The 24,462-nt window shown below is 40.5% G+C and overlaps 1 protein-coding gene across 5 annotated transcripts in view; it reads right to left on the reverse strand.

Moving 5' to 3' along the window:
- MID1 (midline 1) overlaps positions 1-24,462 on the reverse strand; it is a 367,686-nt gene that overhangs the window by 113,816 nt on the left and 229,408 nt on the right. For 3 of the 5 annotated variants that reach the window (XM_053580019.1, XM_053580016.1, XM_053580021.1), the window contains exon 2: positions 8,731-9,446. In XM_053580019.1, the coding sequence (XP_053435994.1) occupies positions 8,731-9,390 (660 nt within the window). In that variant the 5' untranslated portion in view covers positions 9,391-9,446. Of the gene's footprint in view, positions 1-8,730; positions 9,447-20,010; positions 20,260-24,462 lie in introns of those variants that run through there. The other 2 variants (XM_053580018.1, XM_053580020.1) reach the window with 2 other exon arrangements.

The raw sequence follows: 24,462 nt of genomic DNA on the forward strand, positions 1-24,462 counted from the left end.
TGTTAACTAGTGTGATGAAAATGTGTCAAACGGTCTATGAACCAAGTGTATGGTGCCCCATGATCATACTAATGTACACAGCTATGATTTAATAAAAAAAAAGAAACCTTGAGTGTCCTGCCCAAAAGTCTAGAACATAAAGTGAATAGTGTTTAAGTTGATTTTGCCAATGTACTTATATTAGATTTTTTCCAGAATGCTTATGTTATATACTGAGAATGAATCAAATCTTTAGCCACATTCACATTCTCAGGCTACTCATGCCCACTTTATTATTGACCTATTTGGTCTCAAAAATTTTACTAGCCTAAGAGGAATCTAATTGTAATTTGTCACTGACAGAATGAAAGACAATTCTGAATATCATAGGCCCCCAAATGAAATATGTAATGTAATTTCACCAAATCTTACCAATTTTAACTTTACAACTAATGAAGATAAACTGCGTTCTTTTCAAAACTTTTCAATTTCAAATCAAATGCCACAAATAGATACTCTTACGTTTACTCATTTTATACATGTAAATGAACTATAACTTTTATCTGCATATTAAGACATTCAGGAAAATATTCTTCTAAGAGGGAAATTAGTAAGCCCATTTAAGGTGCAACAATTCCTTTGTTTCCTCAGGGACATCATTTCCTAACCCTCCTTTCCTCTGCAGCATCCCCGAGGGAGTCTGGGTCCAGCTCCAAGAATGAAGTCTGGCCCTTCACAACAGTCCAATCTACACTGGCTAACTGTAGAAAATGGCAGCATAGGGACATCTTCAAGGCAGTTTTTTGGGTGTCCCTGTGGGCATCAATCCAAAGCCACATTTTTGCCATGATTTTCAGACCACATGGCAAGGTGTCATCCTACACCTATGATGGTGGCTTGTAGCCAGGCCAGGTGTATGTGTTTAAAATCACTAGAAAAATCACCGCATTTACTTCCAAAAACTTCAAAAGAGGCTTTAGAAACATATGAAGCACTCAAAAGGCAATGCTAGCTGTGTTGGCACCGTTAACTGCAGTAGAAAGTAGCAGAACAGACCAGGTAGCAGAGAACTGTGCTATGTGTTGAAGTTGAGAGTCACTACTGGCTAAGTGATTGAGGGCAACTTCTTTTACCACTCTCAGCTCCAATTTCCTCACCTGCAGAATGGGCTCCAAGGTTGTGGCCCTAAAACGTTATTTTGGTTTACAGTGGGCACTCAGAGGTTTGAATAGCATTCTCCTTATTATGAATCAAAAAACCATGAAAGAAAAACCACATGTGCTTTACTGTGCTAGAAAGGCAGAAAAAGAATCATTTTTTGCCTGGATCTAAGAGCCAATCAGCAACCACAGCTCCTACTTCTTCCTAGTTTTCAGGGGCAAGACCTTGAATCTCTTACTTTTACCTGTTTTTGTCGACAGAGTGGTCAACAGGGTGGTTTTTGACCTGTGATACAACTTCACCCTGCCAATTAAAGAAGAGATCATAGCTGAGTACAGTGGCTATGGGATCAGGAGGCAGCAGGCTCACTTGAGGCCGGAGGTTTGAGACCAGCCTGGACAGGATAGTGAGACCCCATTCTCTACAAAACATTTTTAAGAAATGATCCAGGCATGGTGGCATGCTCCTGTCGTCCCAGCTATTTTGGGGGTTGAGGCAGGAGAACTGCTTGAGTCCAGGGGTTGAAGCTGTAGCGAGTTATGATCTCAACACTGCACTCCAGCCTGGGAGACAGAACAAAACTCCTGTCTTGGGCAGCACCTATGGCTCAGTGAGTAGGGCACCAGCCCCACATACTGAGGCTGGCGGGTTCAAACTCGGCCCCAGCCAAACTGCAACACGAAATAGCTGGGCGTTGTGGCGGGCGCCGATAGTCCCAGCTACTCGGGAGGCTGAGGCAAGAGAATCAGCTAAGCCCAAGAGCTGGAGGTTGCTATTAGCTGTGATGCCATAGCACTCTACAGAGGGTGACAAAGTGAGATATTGTCTCTAGGGAACAAAGAAAAAAGAAGAGAGACAACACAATTTAAAGTAATGTGACTGTCTCTTCCCTTTTTTATTCATTTTGTGATTACAGTAACTCTACCCATTCTAATTGTATATTTTCTCTCAGGAAATGTAAATTACATTAGCCCCTTTGTCAAAAAGAAAATTACTTCACTGTCATTGTATAAAAAACAGTCAAAATGGCCCAAACCCTTAACCTGGCATTCAAAGACTTTCAAAGTTCTCTCTCAAGGTGACTCTTCCAACACTGTCTCTCCCGGCCCCGCAGTCGGCACTCCACACTCTAGCCAGCATTGTCTAGAATTCCAAAGCTGTCTTGCCTATTCCTGCCAACAGGTCTCTGCTGGCCTCACTCCCACAGAGTGCCTCACTCCTTTGATGCACGATCCACAGATCTGTCAAAGCTGCTTAAGTCCCACCACCCTGAAGCAAGGTTTATTGTCTACTCAAAAGCAGAGTCAGCTCTTCCTCCTCTGAATCCCCAAACACTCGCCTAACATTGCGCACGTGTCCATCAACAAGTGTTTATTAATTGTCACGTCTCTGCCCTTTGCCAGGTACTTCAGAAATAAAACTGTAAAATATATTAAAGCAACAACACGGACCCTTGTCTCACATGCAAATAATACAAGCAGCGGTTAAAAAATATTTGGCAGTCAGCCTTCCGCCGAAGTCCACACACTTAACCATTACGCATTCTGCCTCCTGGTTTTTAATTCTAATAGTCATTCTGACACATATGGCAGGCTTCCTCTGGGCCAGGCACAATGCTGTGGGTTTATATAAAACACTCTATTTTGCTCTCCCAAGTTTCTGTGAAAGTAAGTAGTATACATTATTAGCCCCGTTTTATAGACAAGTAAAATGCAACACAGGAATATTAACAAGGCGCCCAAGAACTGCATTTGCTTACACAGCCACAGGACTAAGAGGTACCTTGTGTACTTGTTTGTGCATTTTGCAGAACTCTCCAAGCTTACCAAAAATGATTCCAAGAAGAAGAAATCATCAGGCAATTAGATTTTCTTTGCAGGTGAAGGACTAGAAAGGGGAACTCATTGGGAGACTCGACAGGTGAGAAGGAGGGGAAAGTCCTCTCACTAGCATTTCCCATTAAGAACATATTCCTGGAGATGCTTTCTTTTACTCTATCATAAATATTTTTGTTCCAAACTAACACAATTAAAATATAATTTTTTTGAGACAGGGTCTCACTTTGTCACCCCTGGTAAAGTGCCATGGCATCATAGCTCATAGCAACCTCAAACTCTTGGGCTCAAGCAATCCTCTTGTCTTCCCCTCCCTCCCAAGTAGCTGGGACTACAGGGGCCAGACACAAGGCCTGTCTTATTTAGAGATGGGTCTTGCTCTTGCTCAGGCTGGTCTCAACTCCTAAGATCAAGCAATTCACCTGCCTTGGCCTCCCTGAGTGCTAGGATTACAGGCGGGAGGTCCTGCATGTGGCCAAAATATAATTTTAATATATTTTACACATATTTGAAAACCTTATTTTCATCACATGAGAACTTTCAAAGTACATACATTGCAACACATTGTATATACATATAGAAATATTGTTCCCATAAATATGTACAGTTATTACACGTCAACCAAATTAAAAGGAAAAATATATATACATTGCAGATTGAAGAAATGTCATAAAATAAGTACAAATGGAATTACATCTTCAAGACATCAGCTAGAACTGGTGAGACCCTATAGCAGTGGTAGCAACGAAAATAATTTTACGGTTGGGGGTCACCACAACATGAGAAACTGTATTAAAGGGTCATGGCACTAGAAAGGTTGAGAACCACTGCTCTATAGAACCACAACATTTTAGAAGACATATGTCTGACTTTCTCACATACCACAGGGTGAAATGGCATATGGTATATTTGTATTTTAGATTAAATTCTAATCTGGGGTTACTGTGAACTATATACAGGGTTACACAAAGGATGTATGCGGTAAAAAGTTAAGGAATGATGATGATCACAGAGATTTTGCAGACACCTAGTAAATTCAACACTGTTTTCTAATACAAGGCTTAGAAATGGTAGGTGCTATGGCCCTTTTCCTGGGAAGCCTTTCTCCGTTTCTCAGGGTCAGTGTCCTTGCTTTGGGCGCAATGTGCCTCCTACCAGCAAGAGAAAATATTTAGTAGCTGTGCAAATTTTCTAGTAGACTATAAACTCTATGAAGGCAGAAACTGTTTCTGTTCATATTACCTTCATTTATTAAATACATATTAACTTGTGATCTCTCAAAAAACCTGTATGAACTTGTATGTTTATAATAATACAGCTTCAAAAGTCCTGAAGCAAGAAAAATGACAGTGACAGAGCTCTTGAAGAGAGCTTGTAAATTTCACTATGCAGAAGACTTGAATGTTCATTTCCTATTAATTCTTGTTTTTTTGTTTTTTTTTTTTTGTAGAGACAGAGTCTCACTTTATGGCCCTCGGGTAGAGTGCTGTGGCCTCACACAGCTCACAGCAACCTCCAACTCCTGGGCTTAGGTGATTCTCTTGCCTCAGCCTCCCGAGTAGCTGGGACTACAGGCGCCCGCCACAACGCCCGGCTATTTTTTGGTTGCAGTTTGGCCGGGGCGGGGTTTGAACCCACCACCCTCAGTATATGGGGCCGGCGCCTTACCGACTGAGCCACAGGCGCCGCCCCATTTCCTATTAATTCTTAAGCAGACTTAAAAATTAGTGAGCTTATGGAAAATTTGAAGACATAATAAGCAAACCTATTCTAATATTTAATAAAGAATATTACACCTTTAGTAAAGGATAAACGACATCATATGCAATTGTCTGAAGCCCTGATCTTAAGGCATTTAACCTGGGAATCAGTAAACGAAACGATACATTAAAAAAAAAAAAATGTTTGGAACTTCCATAAAAAACTTCAAGAGAAGAACTTTTCCACAAAAGATCTACCAAGTCCAGAAATGACTTGTACCCATCTGCCAAACATTCAAGGACTAGATAAAATACTTTGGGTAATGAGAACATGGTCATTACTGCTATGTTTGCTGCCATTTCTTTTCTGCAGAATGACATATTCCTAATGGAAATACTCGTCATTTTGAATTTGTCTCCAGTTTAGATTCAGAAAGATTCTAATATTAAATAAACAAGTGTAGACATATACGCATACGTGTGTATCTCACACGTTTGCACTAGAACCTGCACTATACCTCCTACTGTTTTCAAAGAAGAAACAAGTTATAGAAATTCAAAGAAAAGATGTCTAATTCAGTATCTACTTACAATTTTCCCGGTTACAAACTAGAAGACTAAAAACCACCGAACCTTACAGTCTATAAAATAATCTCAAGAGTGAAATCTCATATCTTTGCCTCCATAGGAAAAGTGAGCTTTAATTGGAATTTTATCAAACGATTAAAAAAGTACAATGGGATGATCCGTTGAAACCCACAGTATACAAACAAACTCAGCAGGCTTTTACAATCAGAAGATCAAAACGGTGAACCGAACTTCAGCTTCAGTTAATGTGAAGGAGCTATGCTGAAACCAAAGGGCAAGGAAAGGTCGATTTTTCTCGATTTGTTATTTTTATAGATGTTAACTAGAGAAAAGAAACAAGAGCCCCAAATTGTATGTTGGAACAGAAAAAGAGAAATTACTGCACTGTAATTCCTTGAAAACTCTGGAATGCATTATATTAAATTCTGTTGTATGTCATGTGGTTCACCAATCAAAATTTTAATCCAAGTTTGGAGGAATGACAGGCTTCTTAAAATTCTATTAAGATGATGTATAAAAAAGAGGTCCCCATTATAATACGCTCCATTTATAGACCTTTGCATTTGGCAAGAAGACTTTTCTTTTTATCTTAAAATAGAGTTCAGGAAATGCTAGTTTAATTTTCTCTTTGCTTCAACATTTCATGGGTATTTTTCAATGCATAATCTCTGAAAGGGTTAGATTACTGACATGACACTATTTCAGATGATTTGGAAGATTTTACTTGCATGAATTCTGCATGTTGGAATTTTTATGTTTTGCTTCAATGCTTAGGAAAAGGTTGTAATGTACACAAGTATACTCTAATTCTTTATATAAACACATCTCTTACACTGATATCTAATGTGATTTAAAAAAATGTTCCCCAAAGCTTAGTATTATTCTAAGAAATAATTATTCCTCATAATCACAGCAGAATCCCTCTCTTCGTATAATGGATTTTTACCAATAGAAGGACAAAAATATTTTCAAACAGAAGAGACCTGTGTCCTCACATATCGAAATAAGCAAAGCAAATCTATTGTTTTGTCAATGAAAGCATCGTCCCATTTCTCTAGGCTTGTGTTTCCACATCATCACAAATTCCTATCTATATGAAATCCCGGAGCTACCAAAAACCACATGCACGGAGCACACTTACTTTGCCAGGCCAAAATAATAATTAACAAGAACACACTTCCTCGGTTTGGTTCCTTTTAGTACACTCTTACTTCCTTCAAAACTCAACATGTACACTGTACTTAGGTCTTAAACCAAGCAAGGAAGGACACATGTTCATGAATACCTGGTAACTGACTTATCATAGACACCCAAATGTCAAGATATTCTTATGATTTTTTTTAAACAAGCATGCTATGCTAGTGTGCTATTTCTTCAAATGCTCATAGCATATTTTGTTGAATGGCTGTAAAGGTGTTTTTGGTGCATTGGGTACTGTTTATATGCTTATAGTTCTGTAATTAGAAAATAAAATATACTATCTCGTTAGTGTCAGGCCCTTCCTCTAACAGTTCCAAGGACCAATAACCAACTGGCTTGATTAGACAAGTGTGCAAGGCTCATATTGAAGAGTTTCATTCTCATCCCCAAAAGGGCTACAGCACAACAGTATCTCCTCATAAATTTGGAGATGTTTTCTAAATAATTAATAACTCCAGTGTGACAATACACAAGTAACCAGCAGAACTTACTACCAGATTTAAATAGCAAGCCCAGGAGCTATTGAATATTGAACATCATTATGATGATTATGTTTTAACAGACAGTTGTTAAAAGGCTGTGATGAATCTAATCAAAAGACTATATATGTGTGTGTGTGTGTGTGTGTGTGTGTGTGTGTGTGTGTGTATATATATAAAGAATGAAAGATCAAGCATGTTTATATTTTGGAAAACAAAAATCAAACATCTCTGTTCAATCTCCTTGGACACTGTCCTGTACCCTGCAACAACAACAAAAGGTGTGAAAAAAAGATCATTTCGGTTTCTAAAAATTAATCGCCATATCAACTTCTGCAGAATTGGCTTTAGAAGCACAATTCAGCACACATCACCTTTGCTATTACCAACTTTGGAGATTATTTTTCTCTGCTGCCACCATATACTGTACTAGAAAGCCAGTCAGCGTCTGTCTTCCCTTGTCTGTGTCACCTGAAGCCTTGTGCTCTACAAGTCCTCTACATGGTTTAAAGATAGATTTGCACCAGTTACTCTTTGTGCACTTAAAGTGAGACATGCTGTCCAGGTGATGCTTTTGCTGCCCAAGTGACACTCAGAGGCAGAGATTCACTTCAGCATGTCAACTTCCCTCAACATGTCAAGAAATAGCAAAGCCAAATCCCAGATGTGGGCTGTTTAATCCCACCGTCGCAAAATAAACCATGTGGTCCCAGTAAACACAACCACCCAGTAGAGCTAAGAAGAGGTGATAGGAACCATTTGTTAAAGATGACGACATTCGGAGTGATAATATTCTTTTCATCATGTGATTCATTTTGTTTGCTCTACTACACGGTTATGAGTTTTCCTGAGAGGAAGGACTTCAATATATATATTTACTTAGACCTTTCAATTTATACTTCCTTTCCTTTTAATTGGCGTCTTGTGATCTAAAATTAGCTAGTGAACACAGTATCTCACTCAAACGCTCTCAGCTGAGCTTTCAGTAATTAGACCCACCATCGCCTGCAGTTGAACAGACATCTGGAGACTTGGCTTTTTATTTCTTCCCTGGTGCTTTCTATTCATATTTAGAGAGTGATTTTTTTTATTTGACATATAGTCATATTAATTATTATCCCCCAAGCTGGAGTTAGGTTAATAATTTCATGTAAAAAGTAAGGTTCAAACAGTTTTGCCTGTAACCTTACTGAATAAAGAGCCTAGGCGAAAGGAATTCGGGAAACCTGAGATGGTCAGAGCTCTGTCGCTCACCAATAAGCTGGATATCATTTACACAAGGAATAAAAGGTCACGTGTGCTCTAAAATCCCACGTTTGCTACAGACATTCCTCTTTCTAGTCCTTTGTTAGTGCAGTAACTAGATACAGGTGCAATGAGAGTGGACTAGTTTTCCCAGATGAGTGAGGAAAATAAACGCCCTCAAAATGCCCAAAGCCCAATTTTATCTTTTATCTGTCATTCTCTTCCCGACTTCGAGGCAGTACTCTCTTTGGAAGAACTGCAAGGATTGAAAATGATCCAGAAAAACTGCAAGGATTGAAAGTGATCCAGATTTTTAGAATTCACCCTCACCTTGACAACGCTAAAATTACAAGCAGCAGTCAACCCTTACAAGATACCCTTATTGTGTAACATTTACAGGCTGCCAAAAACATGCTCAAACTAATCAGATATCAAAGGTGAAGAGAAAACCTTCACCTGCCGTGTAGCGAGCAGTGAATACACTTTTTATTTCCATGACATTTACTGGCAGAGAGGGGTTGGCTTAAGGCAGATGGGACTAACCTTCAATTTGTCATAGCGCTCGCTCAAAGCTGCCACCTGATGATCTCGGTGCCGCCCAACCAGTTTACACAAGGCACAGATTAACTGGTCATCTGTCACGCAGTACATATTCACCTTCTCATCCTCATGCTCCAAGCACATCAGCCCTCGGATATGTGAGTCAGGAATTGGCTCAATCAGACGATGGCCTGTAAAGGGCTTCTTGTTCGGGTGAGTGGCTTTTAGGCACTCATCGCAGTAGGACACTTCACAAGTGACACAGGTCTTCACAGCATCCTGGGCAGGATCCTGGTCACAAAACTGGCAGAGGACCTTTTCGGCAGAGGTCATGGTGTTGGTGTCGAAGGCCCGCTCCCGGCGGGTCTCACTGGGGGAGTTGGGTCCGCTCACTGACGCTTTCTGGAACCTGTCAATGATGTTCTGCAGGGTGACGTTGCGCTTGAGCCCGTCTAGACCTCGCTGGCTGAGCGTGATGACATGCCGGCAGGTGGGGCACTGGAAGGCGGTGATGGACTCCACAGACTCGTTGGTGGCACAGTGTGACACTAGGATGCGGTGGGCACAGTTGAAGCAGAGGCTGTGTGCACAGGGCAGCAGGAGAGGATCCTCAAAGAGCTCCAGACAAATAGGGCAGGTCAGCTCCGACTCCAGTGTTTCCATCTTCAGGCAAAGCTCTCCTGTGTCATCAGCAAAATCCAAGGAAGCTGATCAGCTATCTGGAAACAGAATGTAAGATTGGATTAGGCACGGGGGGGTCAGCTATGGGGGGCCATCAGCTTTGAATGAATCTTAGAATCATTCCAAACACAGGTCATGAAAGGGTAAGTGTGTGTACATTCCAAATAATTCTCTTTCTATGGACTGGGGAAGTGAGAAGGAAAAAAAAAATAACACCCAGAGCCAGCAAATCAGCTAAATTTTCTCAAAGTTGCAGTCACTGAAAGTTACAATTTCTTTTTGTAATCTTGTTCTCTAAAAGGCCTCAAGCCAATCTGGAAAGTAACTGAAGCTGTAATTTCCATAAATTGTATCTAATCACAATAATCGTATTGCGTCACAGCTAGGTTTCACCTTGCGTGAAAAATTAAAATGTAGAAATATTCATTAATGAGCTACAGATTGTTTTATAAGCTTGAATTTACGAACTTAGGTACATATATATACATATTTACATATATATACACAAATATATATATTTTAGGGACTTTTACTCTGCAAGACCAATGCAGACTTCAGAGCTGCAGAAAGATAGTTACCATAGAAATGGGCAAGATGTGTGTGAAATCAAATGCATGGATTTCAGCAGAAATGATCCCATCTATATATTTCAGAAGTTGGCATCTTCTGAAATATATTCCTGAGAAAAGGCACTGAGTTTCACAAAGATGCTTGGAATAGGGGCAATATTTTTTGGCATATGTCCATTACTCTTCTGAATAATTCTGTCATTTAATGTGGTCCTGTGACATGGGTAGACAGGGAGAAGCAGTGAAAAATATCTGGGGGTCTTTTGGTGGCTGCAGTGAGCTTGAGTACCAATTACTAATATTTAGAACAATGATCTAGTTAATTAGAACACGGATTTGAGTGGTTATCATATTCATTTGATAAATTACTTTATGACAATGATAAGGATTAGAAAGCAATTTAAGGAGGCTTGCAAGGACTGCTGAGGGACCCTCCTGGCCTAGAAACTCACAGTGGGGGCTTGTTAATGTTGCAAGCAACAGGCCAGACTGGCAGGAGGTCCAGCCTCACACTCAGAGCATGTTAGCCTGGGCACAACCTCAGCCAGCTCTGTTGCTCCCCTTCAGGCCACCTTTGGGTGGCCCAGCTACCTGCGCCCCCCCCCCCCCCCACCACTACGATAATGACCTTGTTGCTTTTGTGAACTCTCGTCTGCCTTCCCTTCAAAGAGGGTAGGGAAAAGAATCCCACACAAAACGCAGTTCATTAAGGGTGAAGCAGCCTCATGCTCATTAGCAGGCCTGGGAACCAAGCCTCTTTGAACCTTCTCCCTTTCAAGACCATTAGCAGAGGTCTGGAGAACAGCGACACGAGTATTAGATGCAGCCCACTGCAGCCTGTGGGAGAATAGTGCTGTTCACCCAGTGGCAGAGAGTCCAAATCACCCTGGGGGGAGGGAGTTCTCAGCCACATTCAAGGGAAGGTTTCACATCCAAAGCCATGTTTAGTGATTCTGATAATCTGTCCTCATTTGTATTCAAACCTCCACTTATTTACAAAATTCATGATCTCTAGAATACTCTGACCTTTTCTGAAACAGCCTCCCTCGGAAAGATGATGTGGTACTTTGGTGAAACTAATGCTTATCTTGCTACCTAACTGAATGGTAACTGATCATTAAAAGTTTTAAAGTATGTCCTGAGCCTTTTAAAAATTAAAGAGCTACTGGCTTCATAAAAGCCTGGTATCATTAAAAAAAAAAAAATCTTCAACCAATCTCTACTATTTACCACATAAGAAAGAAAAAAGGAGCAGCTATGAAATAGTAAAGCTTATTCATCTTTTCATAACCTGCATTGGAAACCCTAGGGGTGCTCTTGTAAGAAAGTTATCATTCCCACTTGGTTTAGTCAAGTCAGCCTATATGTAAATGGCTCAGGAAAAAACGAAATGTTTTCCCAATTAATCATCATTCTGGTTAATCACGGGAAAATTTTAGAATTGTCTCTAAGCCAAATTTCTTCTCTCTTCCCATCAGAAGCATATAAAGCAGGTGTTCTCAAACTGTGGCCCGCGGGCCACATGAAGCGGTGTGAATTATATTTGTTCCCGTTTTGTTTTTACTTCAAAATAAGATGTGCGTAGTGTGCATAGGAATTTGTTCATAGTTTTTTTTCTTTAAACTACAGTCCGGCCCTCCAACAGTCTGAGGGACAGTGAATTGGCCCCTTGTTTAAAAAGTTTGAGAACGCCTGATATAAAGTAAAGGGAAAATGTAACCCTTGTGGTCTGCTTTCTTCTCGAGTAAAACAAGAACGCCTACCGATGGATCTCAACAGAAGGATGAGCATCAAATTATGTCTGAAGAGATATGATGGTTATATTTGAATGCAGGTCCTAAGACTCCGAGTGGTTGTGTCAGATTTTTTTTTTTTTTAATGAAATTAGAGATAATTCTAGTGGGGACTCCAGTGGAAATGCTGACCTTATGTCCATACATCCAAGAGGTAGTAACTGAGCCCAAGCACGAGCAGGCTCAGGAAGCCGAAGTTACATCCTCATCATCCTATCTCTGTGATCATGGGCCAACCCAGCCTCATCTCTTACCTGGGTTATCTAAATGGTCTCTGGGCTTCTGCTCATTCTTACCCTTGCCTGTGCAGTCTACCCTCCATTCACAATGCAGTGAGCCTGTTAAAACATGACAGAACACGCCTCTCTTCTGTTCTGACCTTCAGGGGCTTCCCATCTCACTCAGAAATTCACCAGAATAAAACCAGCCCCAAACAACACAGACTCGGTGAGCTCATTTCCTCCCACGCTACCTACTGCTCTCTCTGCTCTGGGCACAGGGCCTCCTTGTGATTTCTCAGACACACCAACCACATCCCATCCCTGGCTAAAAGTCACAAGACTCTCTGCTCCACTGTGGCCTTCTCTGTAAACCTGCCTAAAACCAATTCCCCTACTACCACCACGATCACCCGCCCATGGAGGCAATCCTGCTTTCCCCTTCCCAGTTGATTTTTCCCCCTCATGATCATCACTAACATATTCTATTACTTTGCTTATTGCTTCTTCACCCCTCCCCACTGTCCCCAAAACTAGAATATAAGCTCTGTGAAAGCAGAGATTTTGGTTTGCTCTTTCAGGGATGTACCACCAGTGCCTAGGACAGCGGTTCTCAACCTGTGGGTTGCGACCCACAGGAACTGTAGTAAAGGGCCGCGGCATTAGGAAGTCTGAGAACTACTGGCCTAGAACAATGCCCAGCACATAGGACTCAAACATTCATTCATTCCATTAAATGTACTGATGTTTGGGCTGAAACCAAACAAGAATAAAACATAGCTCTTGCCTTTAAAGATCTCTCAATATATTAGAATAGGGGTCAGGAAACTTTTTCTATAAAGGGCAAGCTAATAAACATTCTTGGCTTTGTGAGCCAGAGGGTCTCTGCCGCACCTACCCAACTCCACCATTGCAAAAGCAATCACACACAGTACAAAAAGGAATGAGTGTGGCCAAGTTCCAACACAACTGTATTTACAGAAACAGCTAACAAGTTGGAATTGGCCTACAGATCTCATTTTGCTGACCCATGTATCAAAAGACAGAGATACATACAGCTAACCAGAATATAAAATGAAAATCACTCTTCAGAGAGGTAGGAATAAAATGCTGCGTGGGCAACAACGGCAAGGATAGTGAAGCAAGACTTTTGACAAGCGTGTACAAGTTTCGAGTGCTAACAGGAAATGGTAGGCAAGGGGATTTCAATCTGACATCAATGGAAATAATGTGAGTCGAGTGCTTAGGGGCAATTCATATAAGCATGATTTAATAGGAGCTGCTCAGAACTGGATCTTTTTCTCTTACCGCCACAGTGCCTGCAAGTACCTACACTCCAAATGGTTAATACTTATTAAGTGATGACAAAATACCTGCATGTGGTAGGTGAGGCTCAGCCAATTTTCTAAATCTTTTGCCTATACACGGCCCAAAAGGAGAAGTCTGGGTTTGGTGTCCACAGTAGAGCCCATATTTTTCACTTTTATCCAGATGTTGCCAAGGATTAGAGATCATTTTTGTTAAATTAATTAATAATATCTTACTTATACACGTGTCATTCCCCTCTCTGAAAAACTAGTATGGTTTATTTTCTGGAGAAAATAAACATTAAAAATATTTAATAACTTTTTGGAGAAATTAAAATGCCATTCATTCTTTCATCAGATATTTAAGTCCTTCTATGTGCTTGGTCCTGGGATAAGTCCTGGTAACACCTGCCCCCTGCCTCAGTGGTCTCAATTCATTAGGAGAAAGAAAATATGAACAAACTGTAATGCAACACAACAAAAGATGCAAGCCAAGGACAGGCAGGGAGTAGTGAGCTCTACCCTGGGGAAAGGAGACACCGAGAGGCCTCCTGAAGGAGGGAAAGTGTTAAGTGGGTTTTAAAAGATGAACAGGGGTTCCTCAAGCTGATAGTGGCAGGTGAGTGGGGATTTTGTTCAAAAGCTTATCTTTCTTTTGTCTCTTCTTAACCCTCAGAATTTAATTTCCACTCCTCAAAAAGAAAAAAAAAAAAAGGCTTCTTAGCTTTCATTTCAATAGAAGGAAATCACACGTGTGCATATTGTTGTCAGGAAATTCTATAGCTCAACATTTTTGTGAATGGACTAACTGGTCCTTATTCAGAAGAGGATGTGGGTAATCATGGGATCCCCTTGCAACAAACTGGGGAATGGTAACAATTCACAGCTCACTCCTTGCCTGTCCGTGGTTCACACATACAGAATAGTGCATGGAACAGGGAGCTAAAGGCGAGCGTTGGAGAGGAAACCAGATAATCTAGGACATTTCACAGCTCTGGTACTTAATAGCTGTCTGTCTGTCCATGGGGGAGTTTCCACAGATGTTCTCTACAATGCCTCTAGCTCACTGTAACCCGTCTCCTGAGCAATAGAGTATTCAGTGACAGACTGCAGGCAAGGCCTGTATCCTGGGCCACGCTAGATGCAAGATACCTCTTCTTACAGATTCAAGACTTAGGACAAAAGCACTTCTTTAAAATGGAAAATTAATAAATGGATGCTTTGATGGAAAGTAGCAATGTAAACGTTTTCATACCTCCCCTTTCTTCCCTCTCTTGTTCTGTGTGTCTTAGTCCGTTTTGTGTTGCTACAGCAGAATACTTGAGGCTGAGTAATTTGCAAAAGTAAAGAACTTTATCTAGCTCAGGAGCCAGCTTCTGGTGAAAAGCACATGCTAAGTCAAAACGTGGAGAAGGTCAAAGGGGAAACCTGCAAGTAAGAAAAAAGAGCACGCGGGAGGAGGAACCTCACTGTGTAACAGCCCGTGGCTGGGGAACTAATCCATTCCATGAGAACCAATCCCATCTCCTGCGAGCATGATCTAATACTGTAAGTACTCACTGCCATGAGACCTGCACCCAGCTATTCATGAAGGATCCACTTCTATGACCCAGCAATTTAACATTATTTTATGATTTATATTATAAAATATAAATTGTTGCAATTAGGACCCAGGACACTGGGATCAAATTTCAACATAAGATACGGTAGAAACAAACCAGCTATTCAAATCACAGCTCTGTGAATCACTGAAACTGTACTTTTCTAATTTTCCTCTCTCTAACCACTGCTAACTTCTTCCTCTTGCTAGTCAAAGCCTAAGGATTTTCTAATGATCCATCCTTCCTTTGAAAGCCATCCTAAGTCTGTTCCTCTGTTTCATGTACTGCCTCTTTGAGAATGACTCCTAGGTTTGCTTCTCAAGATGCCATCTCTTTCTGGAATTTCAGTTCAACATTGATAGGTCTTTACTTCATGTACTGTAAGTGCCTCCGGTTCAGAATGCACATCTCAGGGGATTTATCTTCTCTACAGGGTTCCTGGTATTTCCATCCTCTTGATGCTTTTCAGAGTTTCTACTCTTCCCTCTTTGGGGGAGGCAGAATAATGACCCCAAAAGTGTCCACGTCATACTCCTCAGAACCTGTGAATATCTTGTTATAAGGCAAAGAGGAATGAATGTTGCGGATATAATTGAGGTTGATAAGCAGCTAATCTTGAAAGGGGAGATTAGCCTGGAGCATTGAGGTTAGACCCAACGGAATCACAAGCCTCCTTAAATGTGGAAGTGGGAGGAAGAGTCAGGGTCAGAGTGATGACATGTGAGAAATATGTGAAGATGGAGGAAAGGACCACAAGCTAAGGAATGCATCAGCCTCTAGAACAGTGGTTCTCAACCTTCCTAATGTTGTGGCCCTTTAATACAGTTCCTGTGGGTCGTGACCCACAGGTTGAGAATCGCTGCTCTAGAAGCTGGAAAAGGCAAATAAAAGGATCCTCCCTTTGTTTCTAGGAAGTCATGCTGCTCTGCGGATAGCTTGCTTGTAGCCCACTGAGACCCATGTCAGACATGTGACCTTTACAACTGGAAGATAATAAATTTGTGCTGTTTAAGGCCATCAGGTTTGTGGTAACCTGTTATAGCATCAATAGGGAACTAATACGCCCCCTATCCTCCAAATCTAAATTAGCCAAGACATATGCGTATCAATCCTTAGTAGCTCTTTGTGTTGGTTTTCTTCCCTCTATTTCCACTGCCTCTGTGTTGATCCAGATCCTCTTTGTTGCATTCCTACACCATTACCCCGAACCCTCCTGATGCTCACCTCCAGTCTTTCCTCCTTCCACTGAATCTTTGTAACGTGCTTCTGGCACCACCACATTTTTTTCTGTAACTCCTCTCAAAGGCAAAAATCACTAGGCAGCTCTCTGTTGCCCAAAGTAGGAGCCTTGACACCTTGTTTCCTTTACAGATCCTTGTCCCAGTTTCTCCCAATCTATGCCTTCAATTTTACTCCCTCCCAACCACTCTCCTATACCAGAGACCCAGTATGTGGAACCATTTGCTGAGCTTAGCAATTGCTTTTGCTTTTTGCTTTTCTTCTTAGCACAAACCATTTTTCCTATGTGAGTGTTTTTTGTTTGTTTTGTTTCTGTTTTCTGGATTTTTAAGATGAGAATGGAAACTCTCAGAGCCCCAGGAGCCCTGGCCACTGTTGGATTTGATGACTTCATACGAAACAAAGAGGAATTGTCTAAAATGATGGCTGTAAATAGTGCGAAGTCTTACTGTTTACATTTAGCAAAGTAAGCCTTGTAACTGAACACAAACCAATATAATTATCCTATTCACAAAATAACTAAAACATTTACTTTAAAATGTTATTTCTCAGTTCACAATGGAATCGTTGGTAATGGGGACCCAGGTTTAAAGTTATATGATAGATCTTATTCTTTCAATATGGTTGAATTCACTTTGGAGCTGATACGACCACGCATGTGCACATACCCAAGCAGACATGCAAATGCAAATTTCATATGGAGATAACACTCACAGTCTAAACTTGAGACCTCTCATGAATGTGTGGCCAAAGCCAAATGACTACTCCCTCACAAGTCTCCAAGACAAAAGATGGATATAAGAGGCTTATGCCTTTGGGGGGGTTAAGGAAAGTTAACAAAGGGATGGAGAGCTCGCAGTGACGGCTGAAGAACAATCGAACCTGGGCACTTGGGCGATGCTAAGGTGATCTGACTGATTCAGAAGCCTGGGCCCCTTCCTCCCTCTAGGCTCTCGGTATCTTCATCCTAAGGCAACACTCATCCCAGGAAGAGAATTTTCTCCTAGAAAGGAGGGCTTTCTTTTGTCCAAGGTATAGGATAGGAGAGGAAATGAATTGAAGGAGAAAATTCCCAGTGGAAGAGAAAGCACAGTGAGACCTTCTCAGCTATAGAATTTTAGTTTGAGAAGGGAGATGGGGGAATGCGGGACAGGTGCTCTTATAGATTATTATTACAGACCAAAGGCATGGAAGTTAAAGAGGTTCGTGTCTTCTGGATTCATCTTTTATGCTCCTTCCTTTGAAGTAAGAGGCAAAAATATTTCTCTGGCAAGTCAATGGAGATAAAACATTTAACCCCAGCCTATACTATAATAACACTCACACCACCATCCTGCTGGGTAGCTCACTTCAGAATTTCACAAGTTTATTCTTTTAGTCTCTCCTGACCTCCTCCACTATGACACAATCAAGATAACCTGTAACTTGAAGGAACACCTAGGACCCCTGTGAAGATAGCATACATTGCCAGATTTCATCCATGGCCAAATTCTATGGGTAGGCTTTCTGGTTCAGAATGCCAAGGATATGGAAGTTTAACCTGTATATTCAAGAACTGACCAGGAATTAGGAGTCTCCAGACCAAATACCTTCTATGAATTTAATCACCCATTAGAATAAGGAGATTCCATTATCAGCACATCATCCATGATTTTTTATCCCCCAAAAGAGGCATTGACATTGTAATCATGGGATAAACCCACCTCTCATTGCTTTCCTACATGTATTCTGTGTTATATCTCCATAAAAACCATCATTTTTCTAATTTGGAATATATGAAAAACAGCATGCATTATATCCATCAATAATTTTACTTTCAACCCTTCGCTTTGTACAGCTCGGAAAGCCTTCAATATCAAGGAAATTAGTGAGTCACTAGACCGAGGAATAAACTTGGATACCAACACTGGGTGGCCTGTGATCAATTGTTAATACCAGGTGGCTCGCAGCCACTGCCCGGATGATTCCCAAGGCACTTCCTTTGGTTCTTTTCCAAATATCCTCTGCACTATAGAAATTAAGCTTATTGTTAAATTTACCAAAACATAACTGAAATGACAAACACACTGTGGAAACTGCACAATGTTATACTAAGCCACATAAAAATGCTTCCAGAAAAGGAAGCTCCTAAAAGTGTTGTAAACAACAAACAAAATGGAACATGGTATGAATAAACTGAATTCTTTGAGAGTCCTAAATTTCAGAAACACACTCAAGTCAATTTACTTGACTGCCCACACCTCCCATCCTGTGTTCACCCGGATAATTAAGATTTAGTTAGTTGACTTACTGTCATTTGGACTTTCGTTATGAGGTCCCTATTAAAGAAGTATAGATGGAATACTTTTTAAAGACTGCAGTATGAGAATTCTATCTTGGATCAGTAGAAATATAGACTTTCAGAGGACCCCAAACTACTCAGTTGAGAAACACTCAGGAAATCAACCTGAGTTTGTGAGGCAGAGGCTGAAACAGGGACTGAACTCAGAAAGAACTTGCTCTCATCTCATGTAAGCATAATTTCTCAACTTAGAAGATAATCCAACACAAACTCAGTAAAAAAAAATAGCTGCTACATCCAAGATGAATGCAGCACAGAGTATTGTGAATAACATAATACAAGCACTTGGCATCTGCATATTCAATCACGCAGGTTAGTATCTAACTTTGAATTATAAAACACACCCGATAAACATACTACCCAAATGTGACCTTACAGATTAGTCCCCTGGCTGATTTGAGAAGCAGCTGAGTCCGTAAAGGCATAATAAAATAGGGCCATGAAGTGATAGAAAAAGAGAAGAAAATATGATGGAATTCAATGGCATTCTGAAAGGCTGGAAAGTGATACCATACTATAGGCTGTGTCTCACCCCAACTCATGGCAGAGAGCAGGACCAGTGCAAACCGGTCCTTAAAGCAACAGTTTAAATAACACATTGAGTAAGAGGAGGCCATCACAGGTGATCCAGTAACATTCTATAGGTAACAAGTGTACTCTGAACTATCCCTTCGGTTGGCCTCTGTTAGCACACTCATATTCGCTTCATCAGTAATAGAACTAAGAATTTCCACTAACCAAATTGTAGGGTACAAGAGGAACTTATTGGAATAAAAAAGTGACAGGCAGATGAGCACAGAGATGCTAGCCTCAAGTTTTTAATAAATATAATAGATACTTTGAAAAACCTGGCATTGCTTTTTTATTCTAAAGAGTGCTGAAATTAAAATATTTTACCTGATACCTGAAATGAGAACTAGGGAAGACTTTTAATTTCACCAAACACCCACCTGGTGGGATTCATGCAAATCAAATTAAACTGTTAAGCAAGCCTTTTCTGTACCTCCACATCTGCCCAGAACATGCTCATTTTTAGTAATTGGATCTCTAGGACATTCTTTAAAATAATCACATACTTGCCTGACCATGCAACCTGATTAATAATGAATGAACATTTCTGAAAAGAATCACTTCGAAGCATGGCAGATGTCTGTGGGGATATGAAGGCTTTAATGATCAAAATTAAGGGGAAATGGAAGCTGGGTCACACCGTCTGGTTATTTTAATTGAAACCTAGTCTTCCGAATTTACTTAACAGAATGCTTAAACACTCCTTCCTCTAAGATCATTTATACAAGCAGACAAGCATCAAGACAAATGGCAATGGAAAAGAGTGATCCCAATTCTTGAGGAACCACCACCCTCTCCCGCTCTGCCTTAATAGTAAAGAAAATCCCTCAACAGCCTTGGAAATGCAATTCATTCCATCAAAAGACTGATAAACAGGTTAAAAACAGGAACTAGTACATTAACCTTTAAGAGTTCTCTGAACACCTTTCTAGATTCTGACAAACAGATCACCTTGAATACCCACCAACGGGCTGCACACTAGTTCTTTTTGAAGAAACATCGCCGTAGGCAGAGGATGGGGACCCACGAAATGACAGATAGGCCACGGAGAGCAGATGGTGGGTGGCAGGCAGTGCCGGAGCGGTTCTGTGTGTCTGTGAGAGCGTCGACAGTGAAACACAACAGGAAAATAGGCCCAACAATTCCAGGAAGGCCAGCTCCACCTCATCCACTTCGCCAGGGTTGCCCGAGTTGAAGAATCAGCTGCCTTTTCCACAGCCCCCGCCGTGACTTCCCTAGCCCCTGGCCTGCTCAAAGTTCAGCTGAAACCAAATGAAAAGGTAGCTCAGGTCAGGTCAACACCCAATGCCTGGGCCAAAAAAATGACGACTTGGCACCAGGATCTGTACTTTGATTGCTTCCAGGAGCCAGCAGCGGCTCAGCCGACTGGGACAGTGTCCTGTAGCCGAAGGCTGGGTGCCAGCTTTCCATGCTGCCAACAGGAGCCGTCCTGCCCAGCTCCTGGGGTAGGGACCTGGCACTAGCTCCCCTTGCATTTGGCTCTGACTGAGCACGTTAGCACATTACGCTATGGATGCTGGTTTGTTCATTTTTAAAAATAACATACACATTATTTTGTGTCTTTATTTCCTGAATCAAATATAATGTCTGAAAGAAGGTTTTTCTTAAGTTACATCAGGAAGAACCCTCTCCTGTACAGACACAATAAAACAGTTATTTTTTTCTTCCACAAATAAGGATCTAAATTGTAGTGTATCATGCCCATAAACAACTGAAAATGTATGTATGAAATACATACATACGTATACACAAATACAGCTTTTACATACATACACATGTGCATAAATTATGCATATATATGCATGTGTCTACATGCATCTAATATTTCAAAAACGATATCGATAATAGCAAATATGTGATGGGTGTCCCAAATTTCAGTGTCTGCAATGGCAAAGAAAGGGTGAATTGAGAATGGAAGTCATCTTTTAAAATTTGATTGACTAAAGGAAGAAGGGGAAGTAGTCTTCCCCAAAGCAAAAAAAAATGACTTGCATTGCATTTCTTAGAAGGATGTTGCTTATCACTATGTAAGACAAGAAATTGCAACTGAAGTAAATCATCAGGAAAGTGCTTTTTCAAAAGTCCCTTACAATTCAATTTATACTCCAGACATTTGGACTCCATCAAAGGTGTTTAAGGAGTATTTGTGATAAAGCGGAAGCAAGAACTGCTTTCCCGTGCTCCCTCGTCTGCACGTCGAAACGCCTACCTTCATGCCATTGCAACACCTCACAGTAAACCGAAGTGTGCTTCGCATGTTAGGACACAAAAATACAAACACAGATTTTTTTTTTTTTTGGCTTATGTCTCTCCAAATTATAACTTCATTTGTCTTTTAACAATAAATAAAGGGATTACTTAATTTCACAGATGACTTCCTTAAGTTCCCATTGTCTGTGGAACAGACGTGCATATATCAAACAGAATCCTAAAGAACTTTTTTCATCGTGCAATTTTGAAACATTGTTTTTGTTAAAACAATATCAAAATTGTCAAAATTTATACAAAAAAGGACTACCCTGTGCATACTTTGGCACGGTGTGGAAAATCAGCCTAAACATCTCAAGTTGAAACATCAAGAAACAAATATTTACTCTATCCTGCAAAACAAAGTGATAAACAACAAAACATTTCATAATCTTTTAAAGAGCATAATCTGACAACCTCCATATGAAATTTCCCACTATCAGAGGGTCTGGGACATTTCATGTCTTTTACAGTTTAAATAATAAAGCATTCAGTTTTAAAGGCGAACAGAACCTATTTTACATTATATTGAAAATGACTAATGTTTTCCAGGTCTTTGCCGTACCAGGTGTCATGCAAAAATTTGGTTCTGAAATATAGTGATAGCAGGCTGGAAAAAAAAGGAACAAAGTGATAGCTGGTCATTCCTAGTCTTCTAGCAGAAGTATATTGACCCTTCTGGGGAGTGGACAAACAGTATGGTGGTGGCAGAAATGGAAGTTACTAAAATCCCTGCAAAACCACTCACAAATTAAAAGTACTTAATGCTGCCTTCCCTGAACGCTTTCCCAAGTGTATTTATAGTTCAGTAGGCATTTCCATATATATTCATAGAACTATTCCTATAACTACATAAAATTCCGTATCTATAAAGAAATTAATTTTTGTAGCCATATATAATATGTATGTGTATATAGACACACACAATCTGCAAAGGTACCTTTTCAAAATTACTTGAGACTTTATAGAATTCACTCTTCACAAAGCCCTCAGCTATACCACTCTTTCCACTGTGCAAAAACAGAAACCTGTAGAATTTTTTTATTTACTTAATAAAAACAATAGCAGCAGCCTATTTCTACCTATAAAGGGTTACCTGGAAATGAGCAAAATGGCATGAGAGATCTATTCTTGTCAAGATAGACCAGTCATGGGCAGTGCCTGTGGCTCAGTAAGTAGGGCGCCGGCCCCATATGCCGAGGGTGGCGGGTTCAGGCCCAGCCCCGGCCAAACGGCAACAAAAAAATAGCCGGGCGTTGTGGCGGGCGCCTGTAGTCCCAGCTGCTCGGGAGGCTGAGGCAGGAGAATCACGTAAGCCCAAGAGTTAGAGGTTGCTGTGAGCCGTGTGATGCCACGGCACTCTACCCGAGGGCGGTACAGTGAGACTCTGTCTCTACAAAAAAAAAAAAAGATAGACCAGTCAAGTGGGATTTTTGCAGTAAGCAGATTTCAACATGGAGAAATAGTTGCCACTTGGAGAAACTTTTTCTTGCTTCATTTATACAATACTCCTCTAGAAGGCAGAGAAAGTACACACTCTCCCCTTCCCAATTATTACTCACCAGGAGCAAAATACATCAATAAATAATTGCTGATGAGAGCCAATGTGACATTTATCAATTGTTCTCTGAACATTGGAAAGCTTAAGTTCAAAGACAGTAACAAATACTCTGGTCTTGTGACTCAGAAAGGTAATGACGATGTCACAGAGAAATTGAGTCCTATTGTATGTGCAGATTGGTGAATTCTCTCAAATATGATAGCTCCTTTTCTCAAAGAAAATCACTTTTCCCCTGAACTTCAAAGTTAGACACACACAAAAGCCTCATGCTCACAATTCACTGAAGCTACTTTGTGATCTTAAGAAATAAAGAAAACTAACCCTTATTCACCACTCCTGGTTAACTATTACGAGGAACATGCTTTAAATATTTCCCCTGATCACTGAAGCCTTACAGTTAAGGCATGAAGTCTTTTTTTTTTTTTCTTTTTGAGAAAAAAAGGCAACAGAAAGAGGAGTGATTCTTTTGTTCTGAATTGTTATTGTAAAGCACCACATGAAAGAAGGGGAATGATGGGAACATGGCAATGAAAAGGACAACAGCGCTGACAAATGAAAACAGGATATTAAGAAGAGCATTGGGACTGTTCATCTGTGTAGAACAAAGGCGAGAGGCTCCTTGGGAAAAATTCAAGCAAAAATATTCTTAACACATTTAAATGCTCATGGATGTAGTTTTCCCAGGCAGCACAGATCTTTAAGTCTTGGCCAGGAAAATTAGGTTATCATTAAGCGCGCGCACACACACACACACACACACACACACACACAATAAAGTACCATAAAATCATACTGCTTTCAAATCACATTAAGTCACTCCCCTTTCAACTCAGGATCTATTCCTTAAAAATTTCTAGATCTGTTTTACCCTACCTATTATAAAATAAGATATTGATTTTACCAAATAACTGAGCTAACTTAGTATATACTCCCGAGAAAATTAATTTTTTTAACAAGAAAAAATCTCTCTCCATTCACAGAGTACTCTTGCACTGTAATAAAACCTATAAATAGTTTTCAAGCACTCCTAGGGAAACTACGCAATGGGTACTGTGTGTGGAAACAGTCACAGTAATTAAGTTGCTAACATTAATACAGTATACTGCTTTTGCCAAGTCACTGTAATATTATTATCTTATACTTTTCTGATGCAAATTCTACGAAAGCTGCTAGTGTGATGGTGCTCTTAGTAAGATGTCATTAGTTTGACTTATCGTATACTAAGAATTATTAAAATTGCAGTCACTAAGCTAAAGGGGTTCAGAAAAGCAAATAATAGATCCTATCTTGCATTGCATCAAAAATGTTAGCCTTTTTCTCTTCTCAATGTTGCCACTCTTCTCCTTTCTTCCCTTTCCCAACTAGTCCTTTCTACTGTCAGATAAGTCATGAACGGATGTGCTTTCCCTTTTGCTAACACTTGGCACCCAGCTTTCTCTTTGGTACGCTGTCCGAAAACTTAAGCCTAGACTCTGAGCTCAGTGACTGGTACAAGTGGCCTTGGTCTGGTTTTGGACTGTGCTGATGCGATGTTGTATAAAGAAAAGTGTAGTGCCTTGAAAGCAGATAAATCGAGTTCAAACTCCA

This window comes from Nycticebus coucang, chromosome X (genome assembly GCF_027406575.1).
Source record: "Nycticebus coucang isolate mNycCou1 chromosome X, mNycCou1.pri, whole genome shotgun sequence".
Classification (NCBI taxonomy): domain Eukaryota; kingdom Metazoa; phylum Chordata; class Mammalia; order Primates; family Lorisidae; genus Nycticebus; species Nycticebus coucang.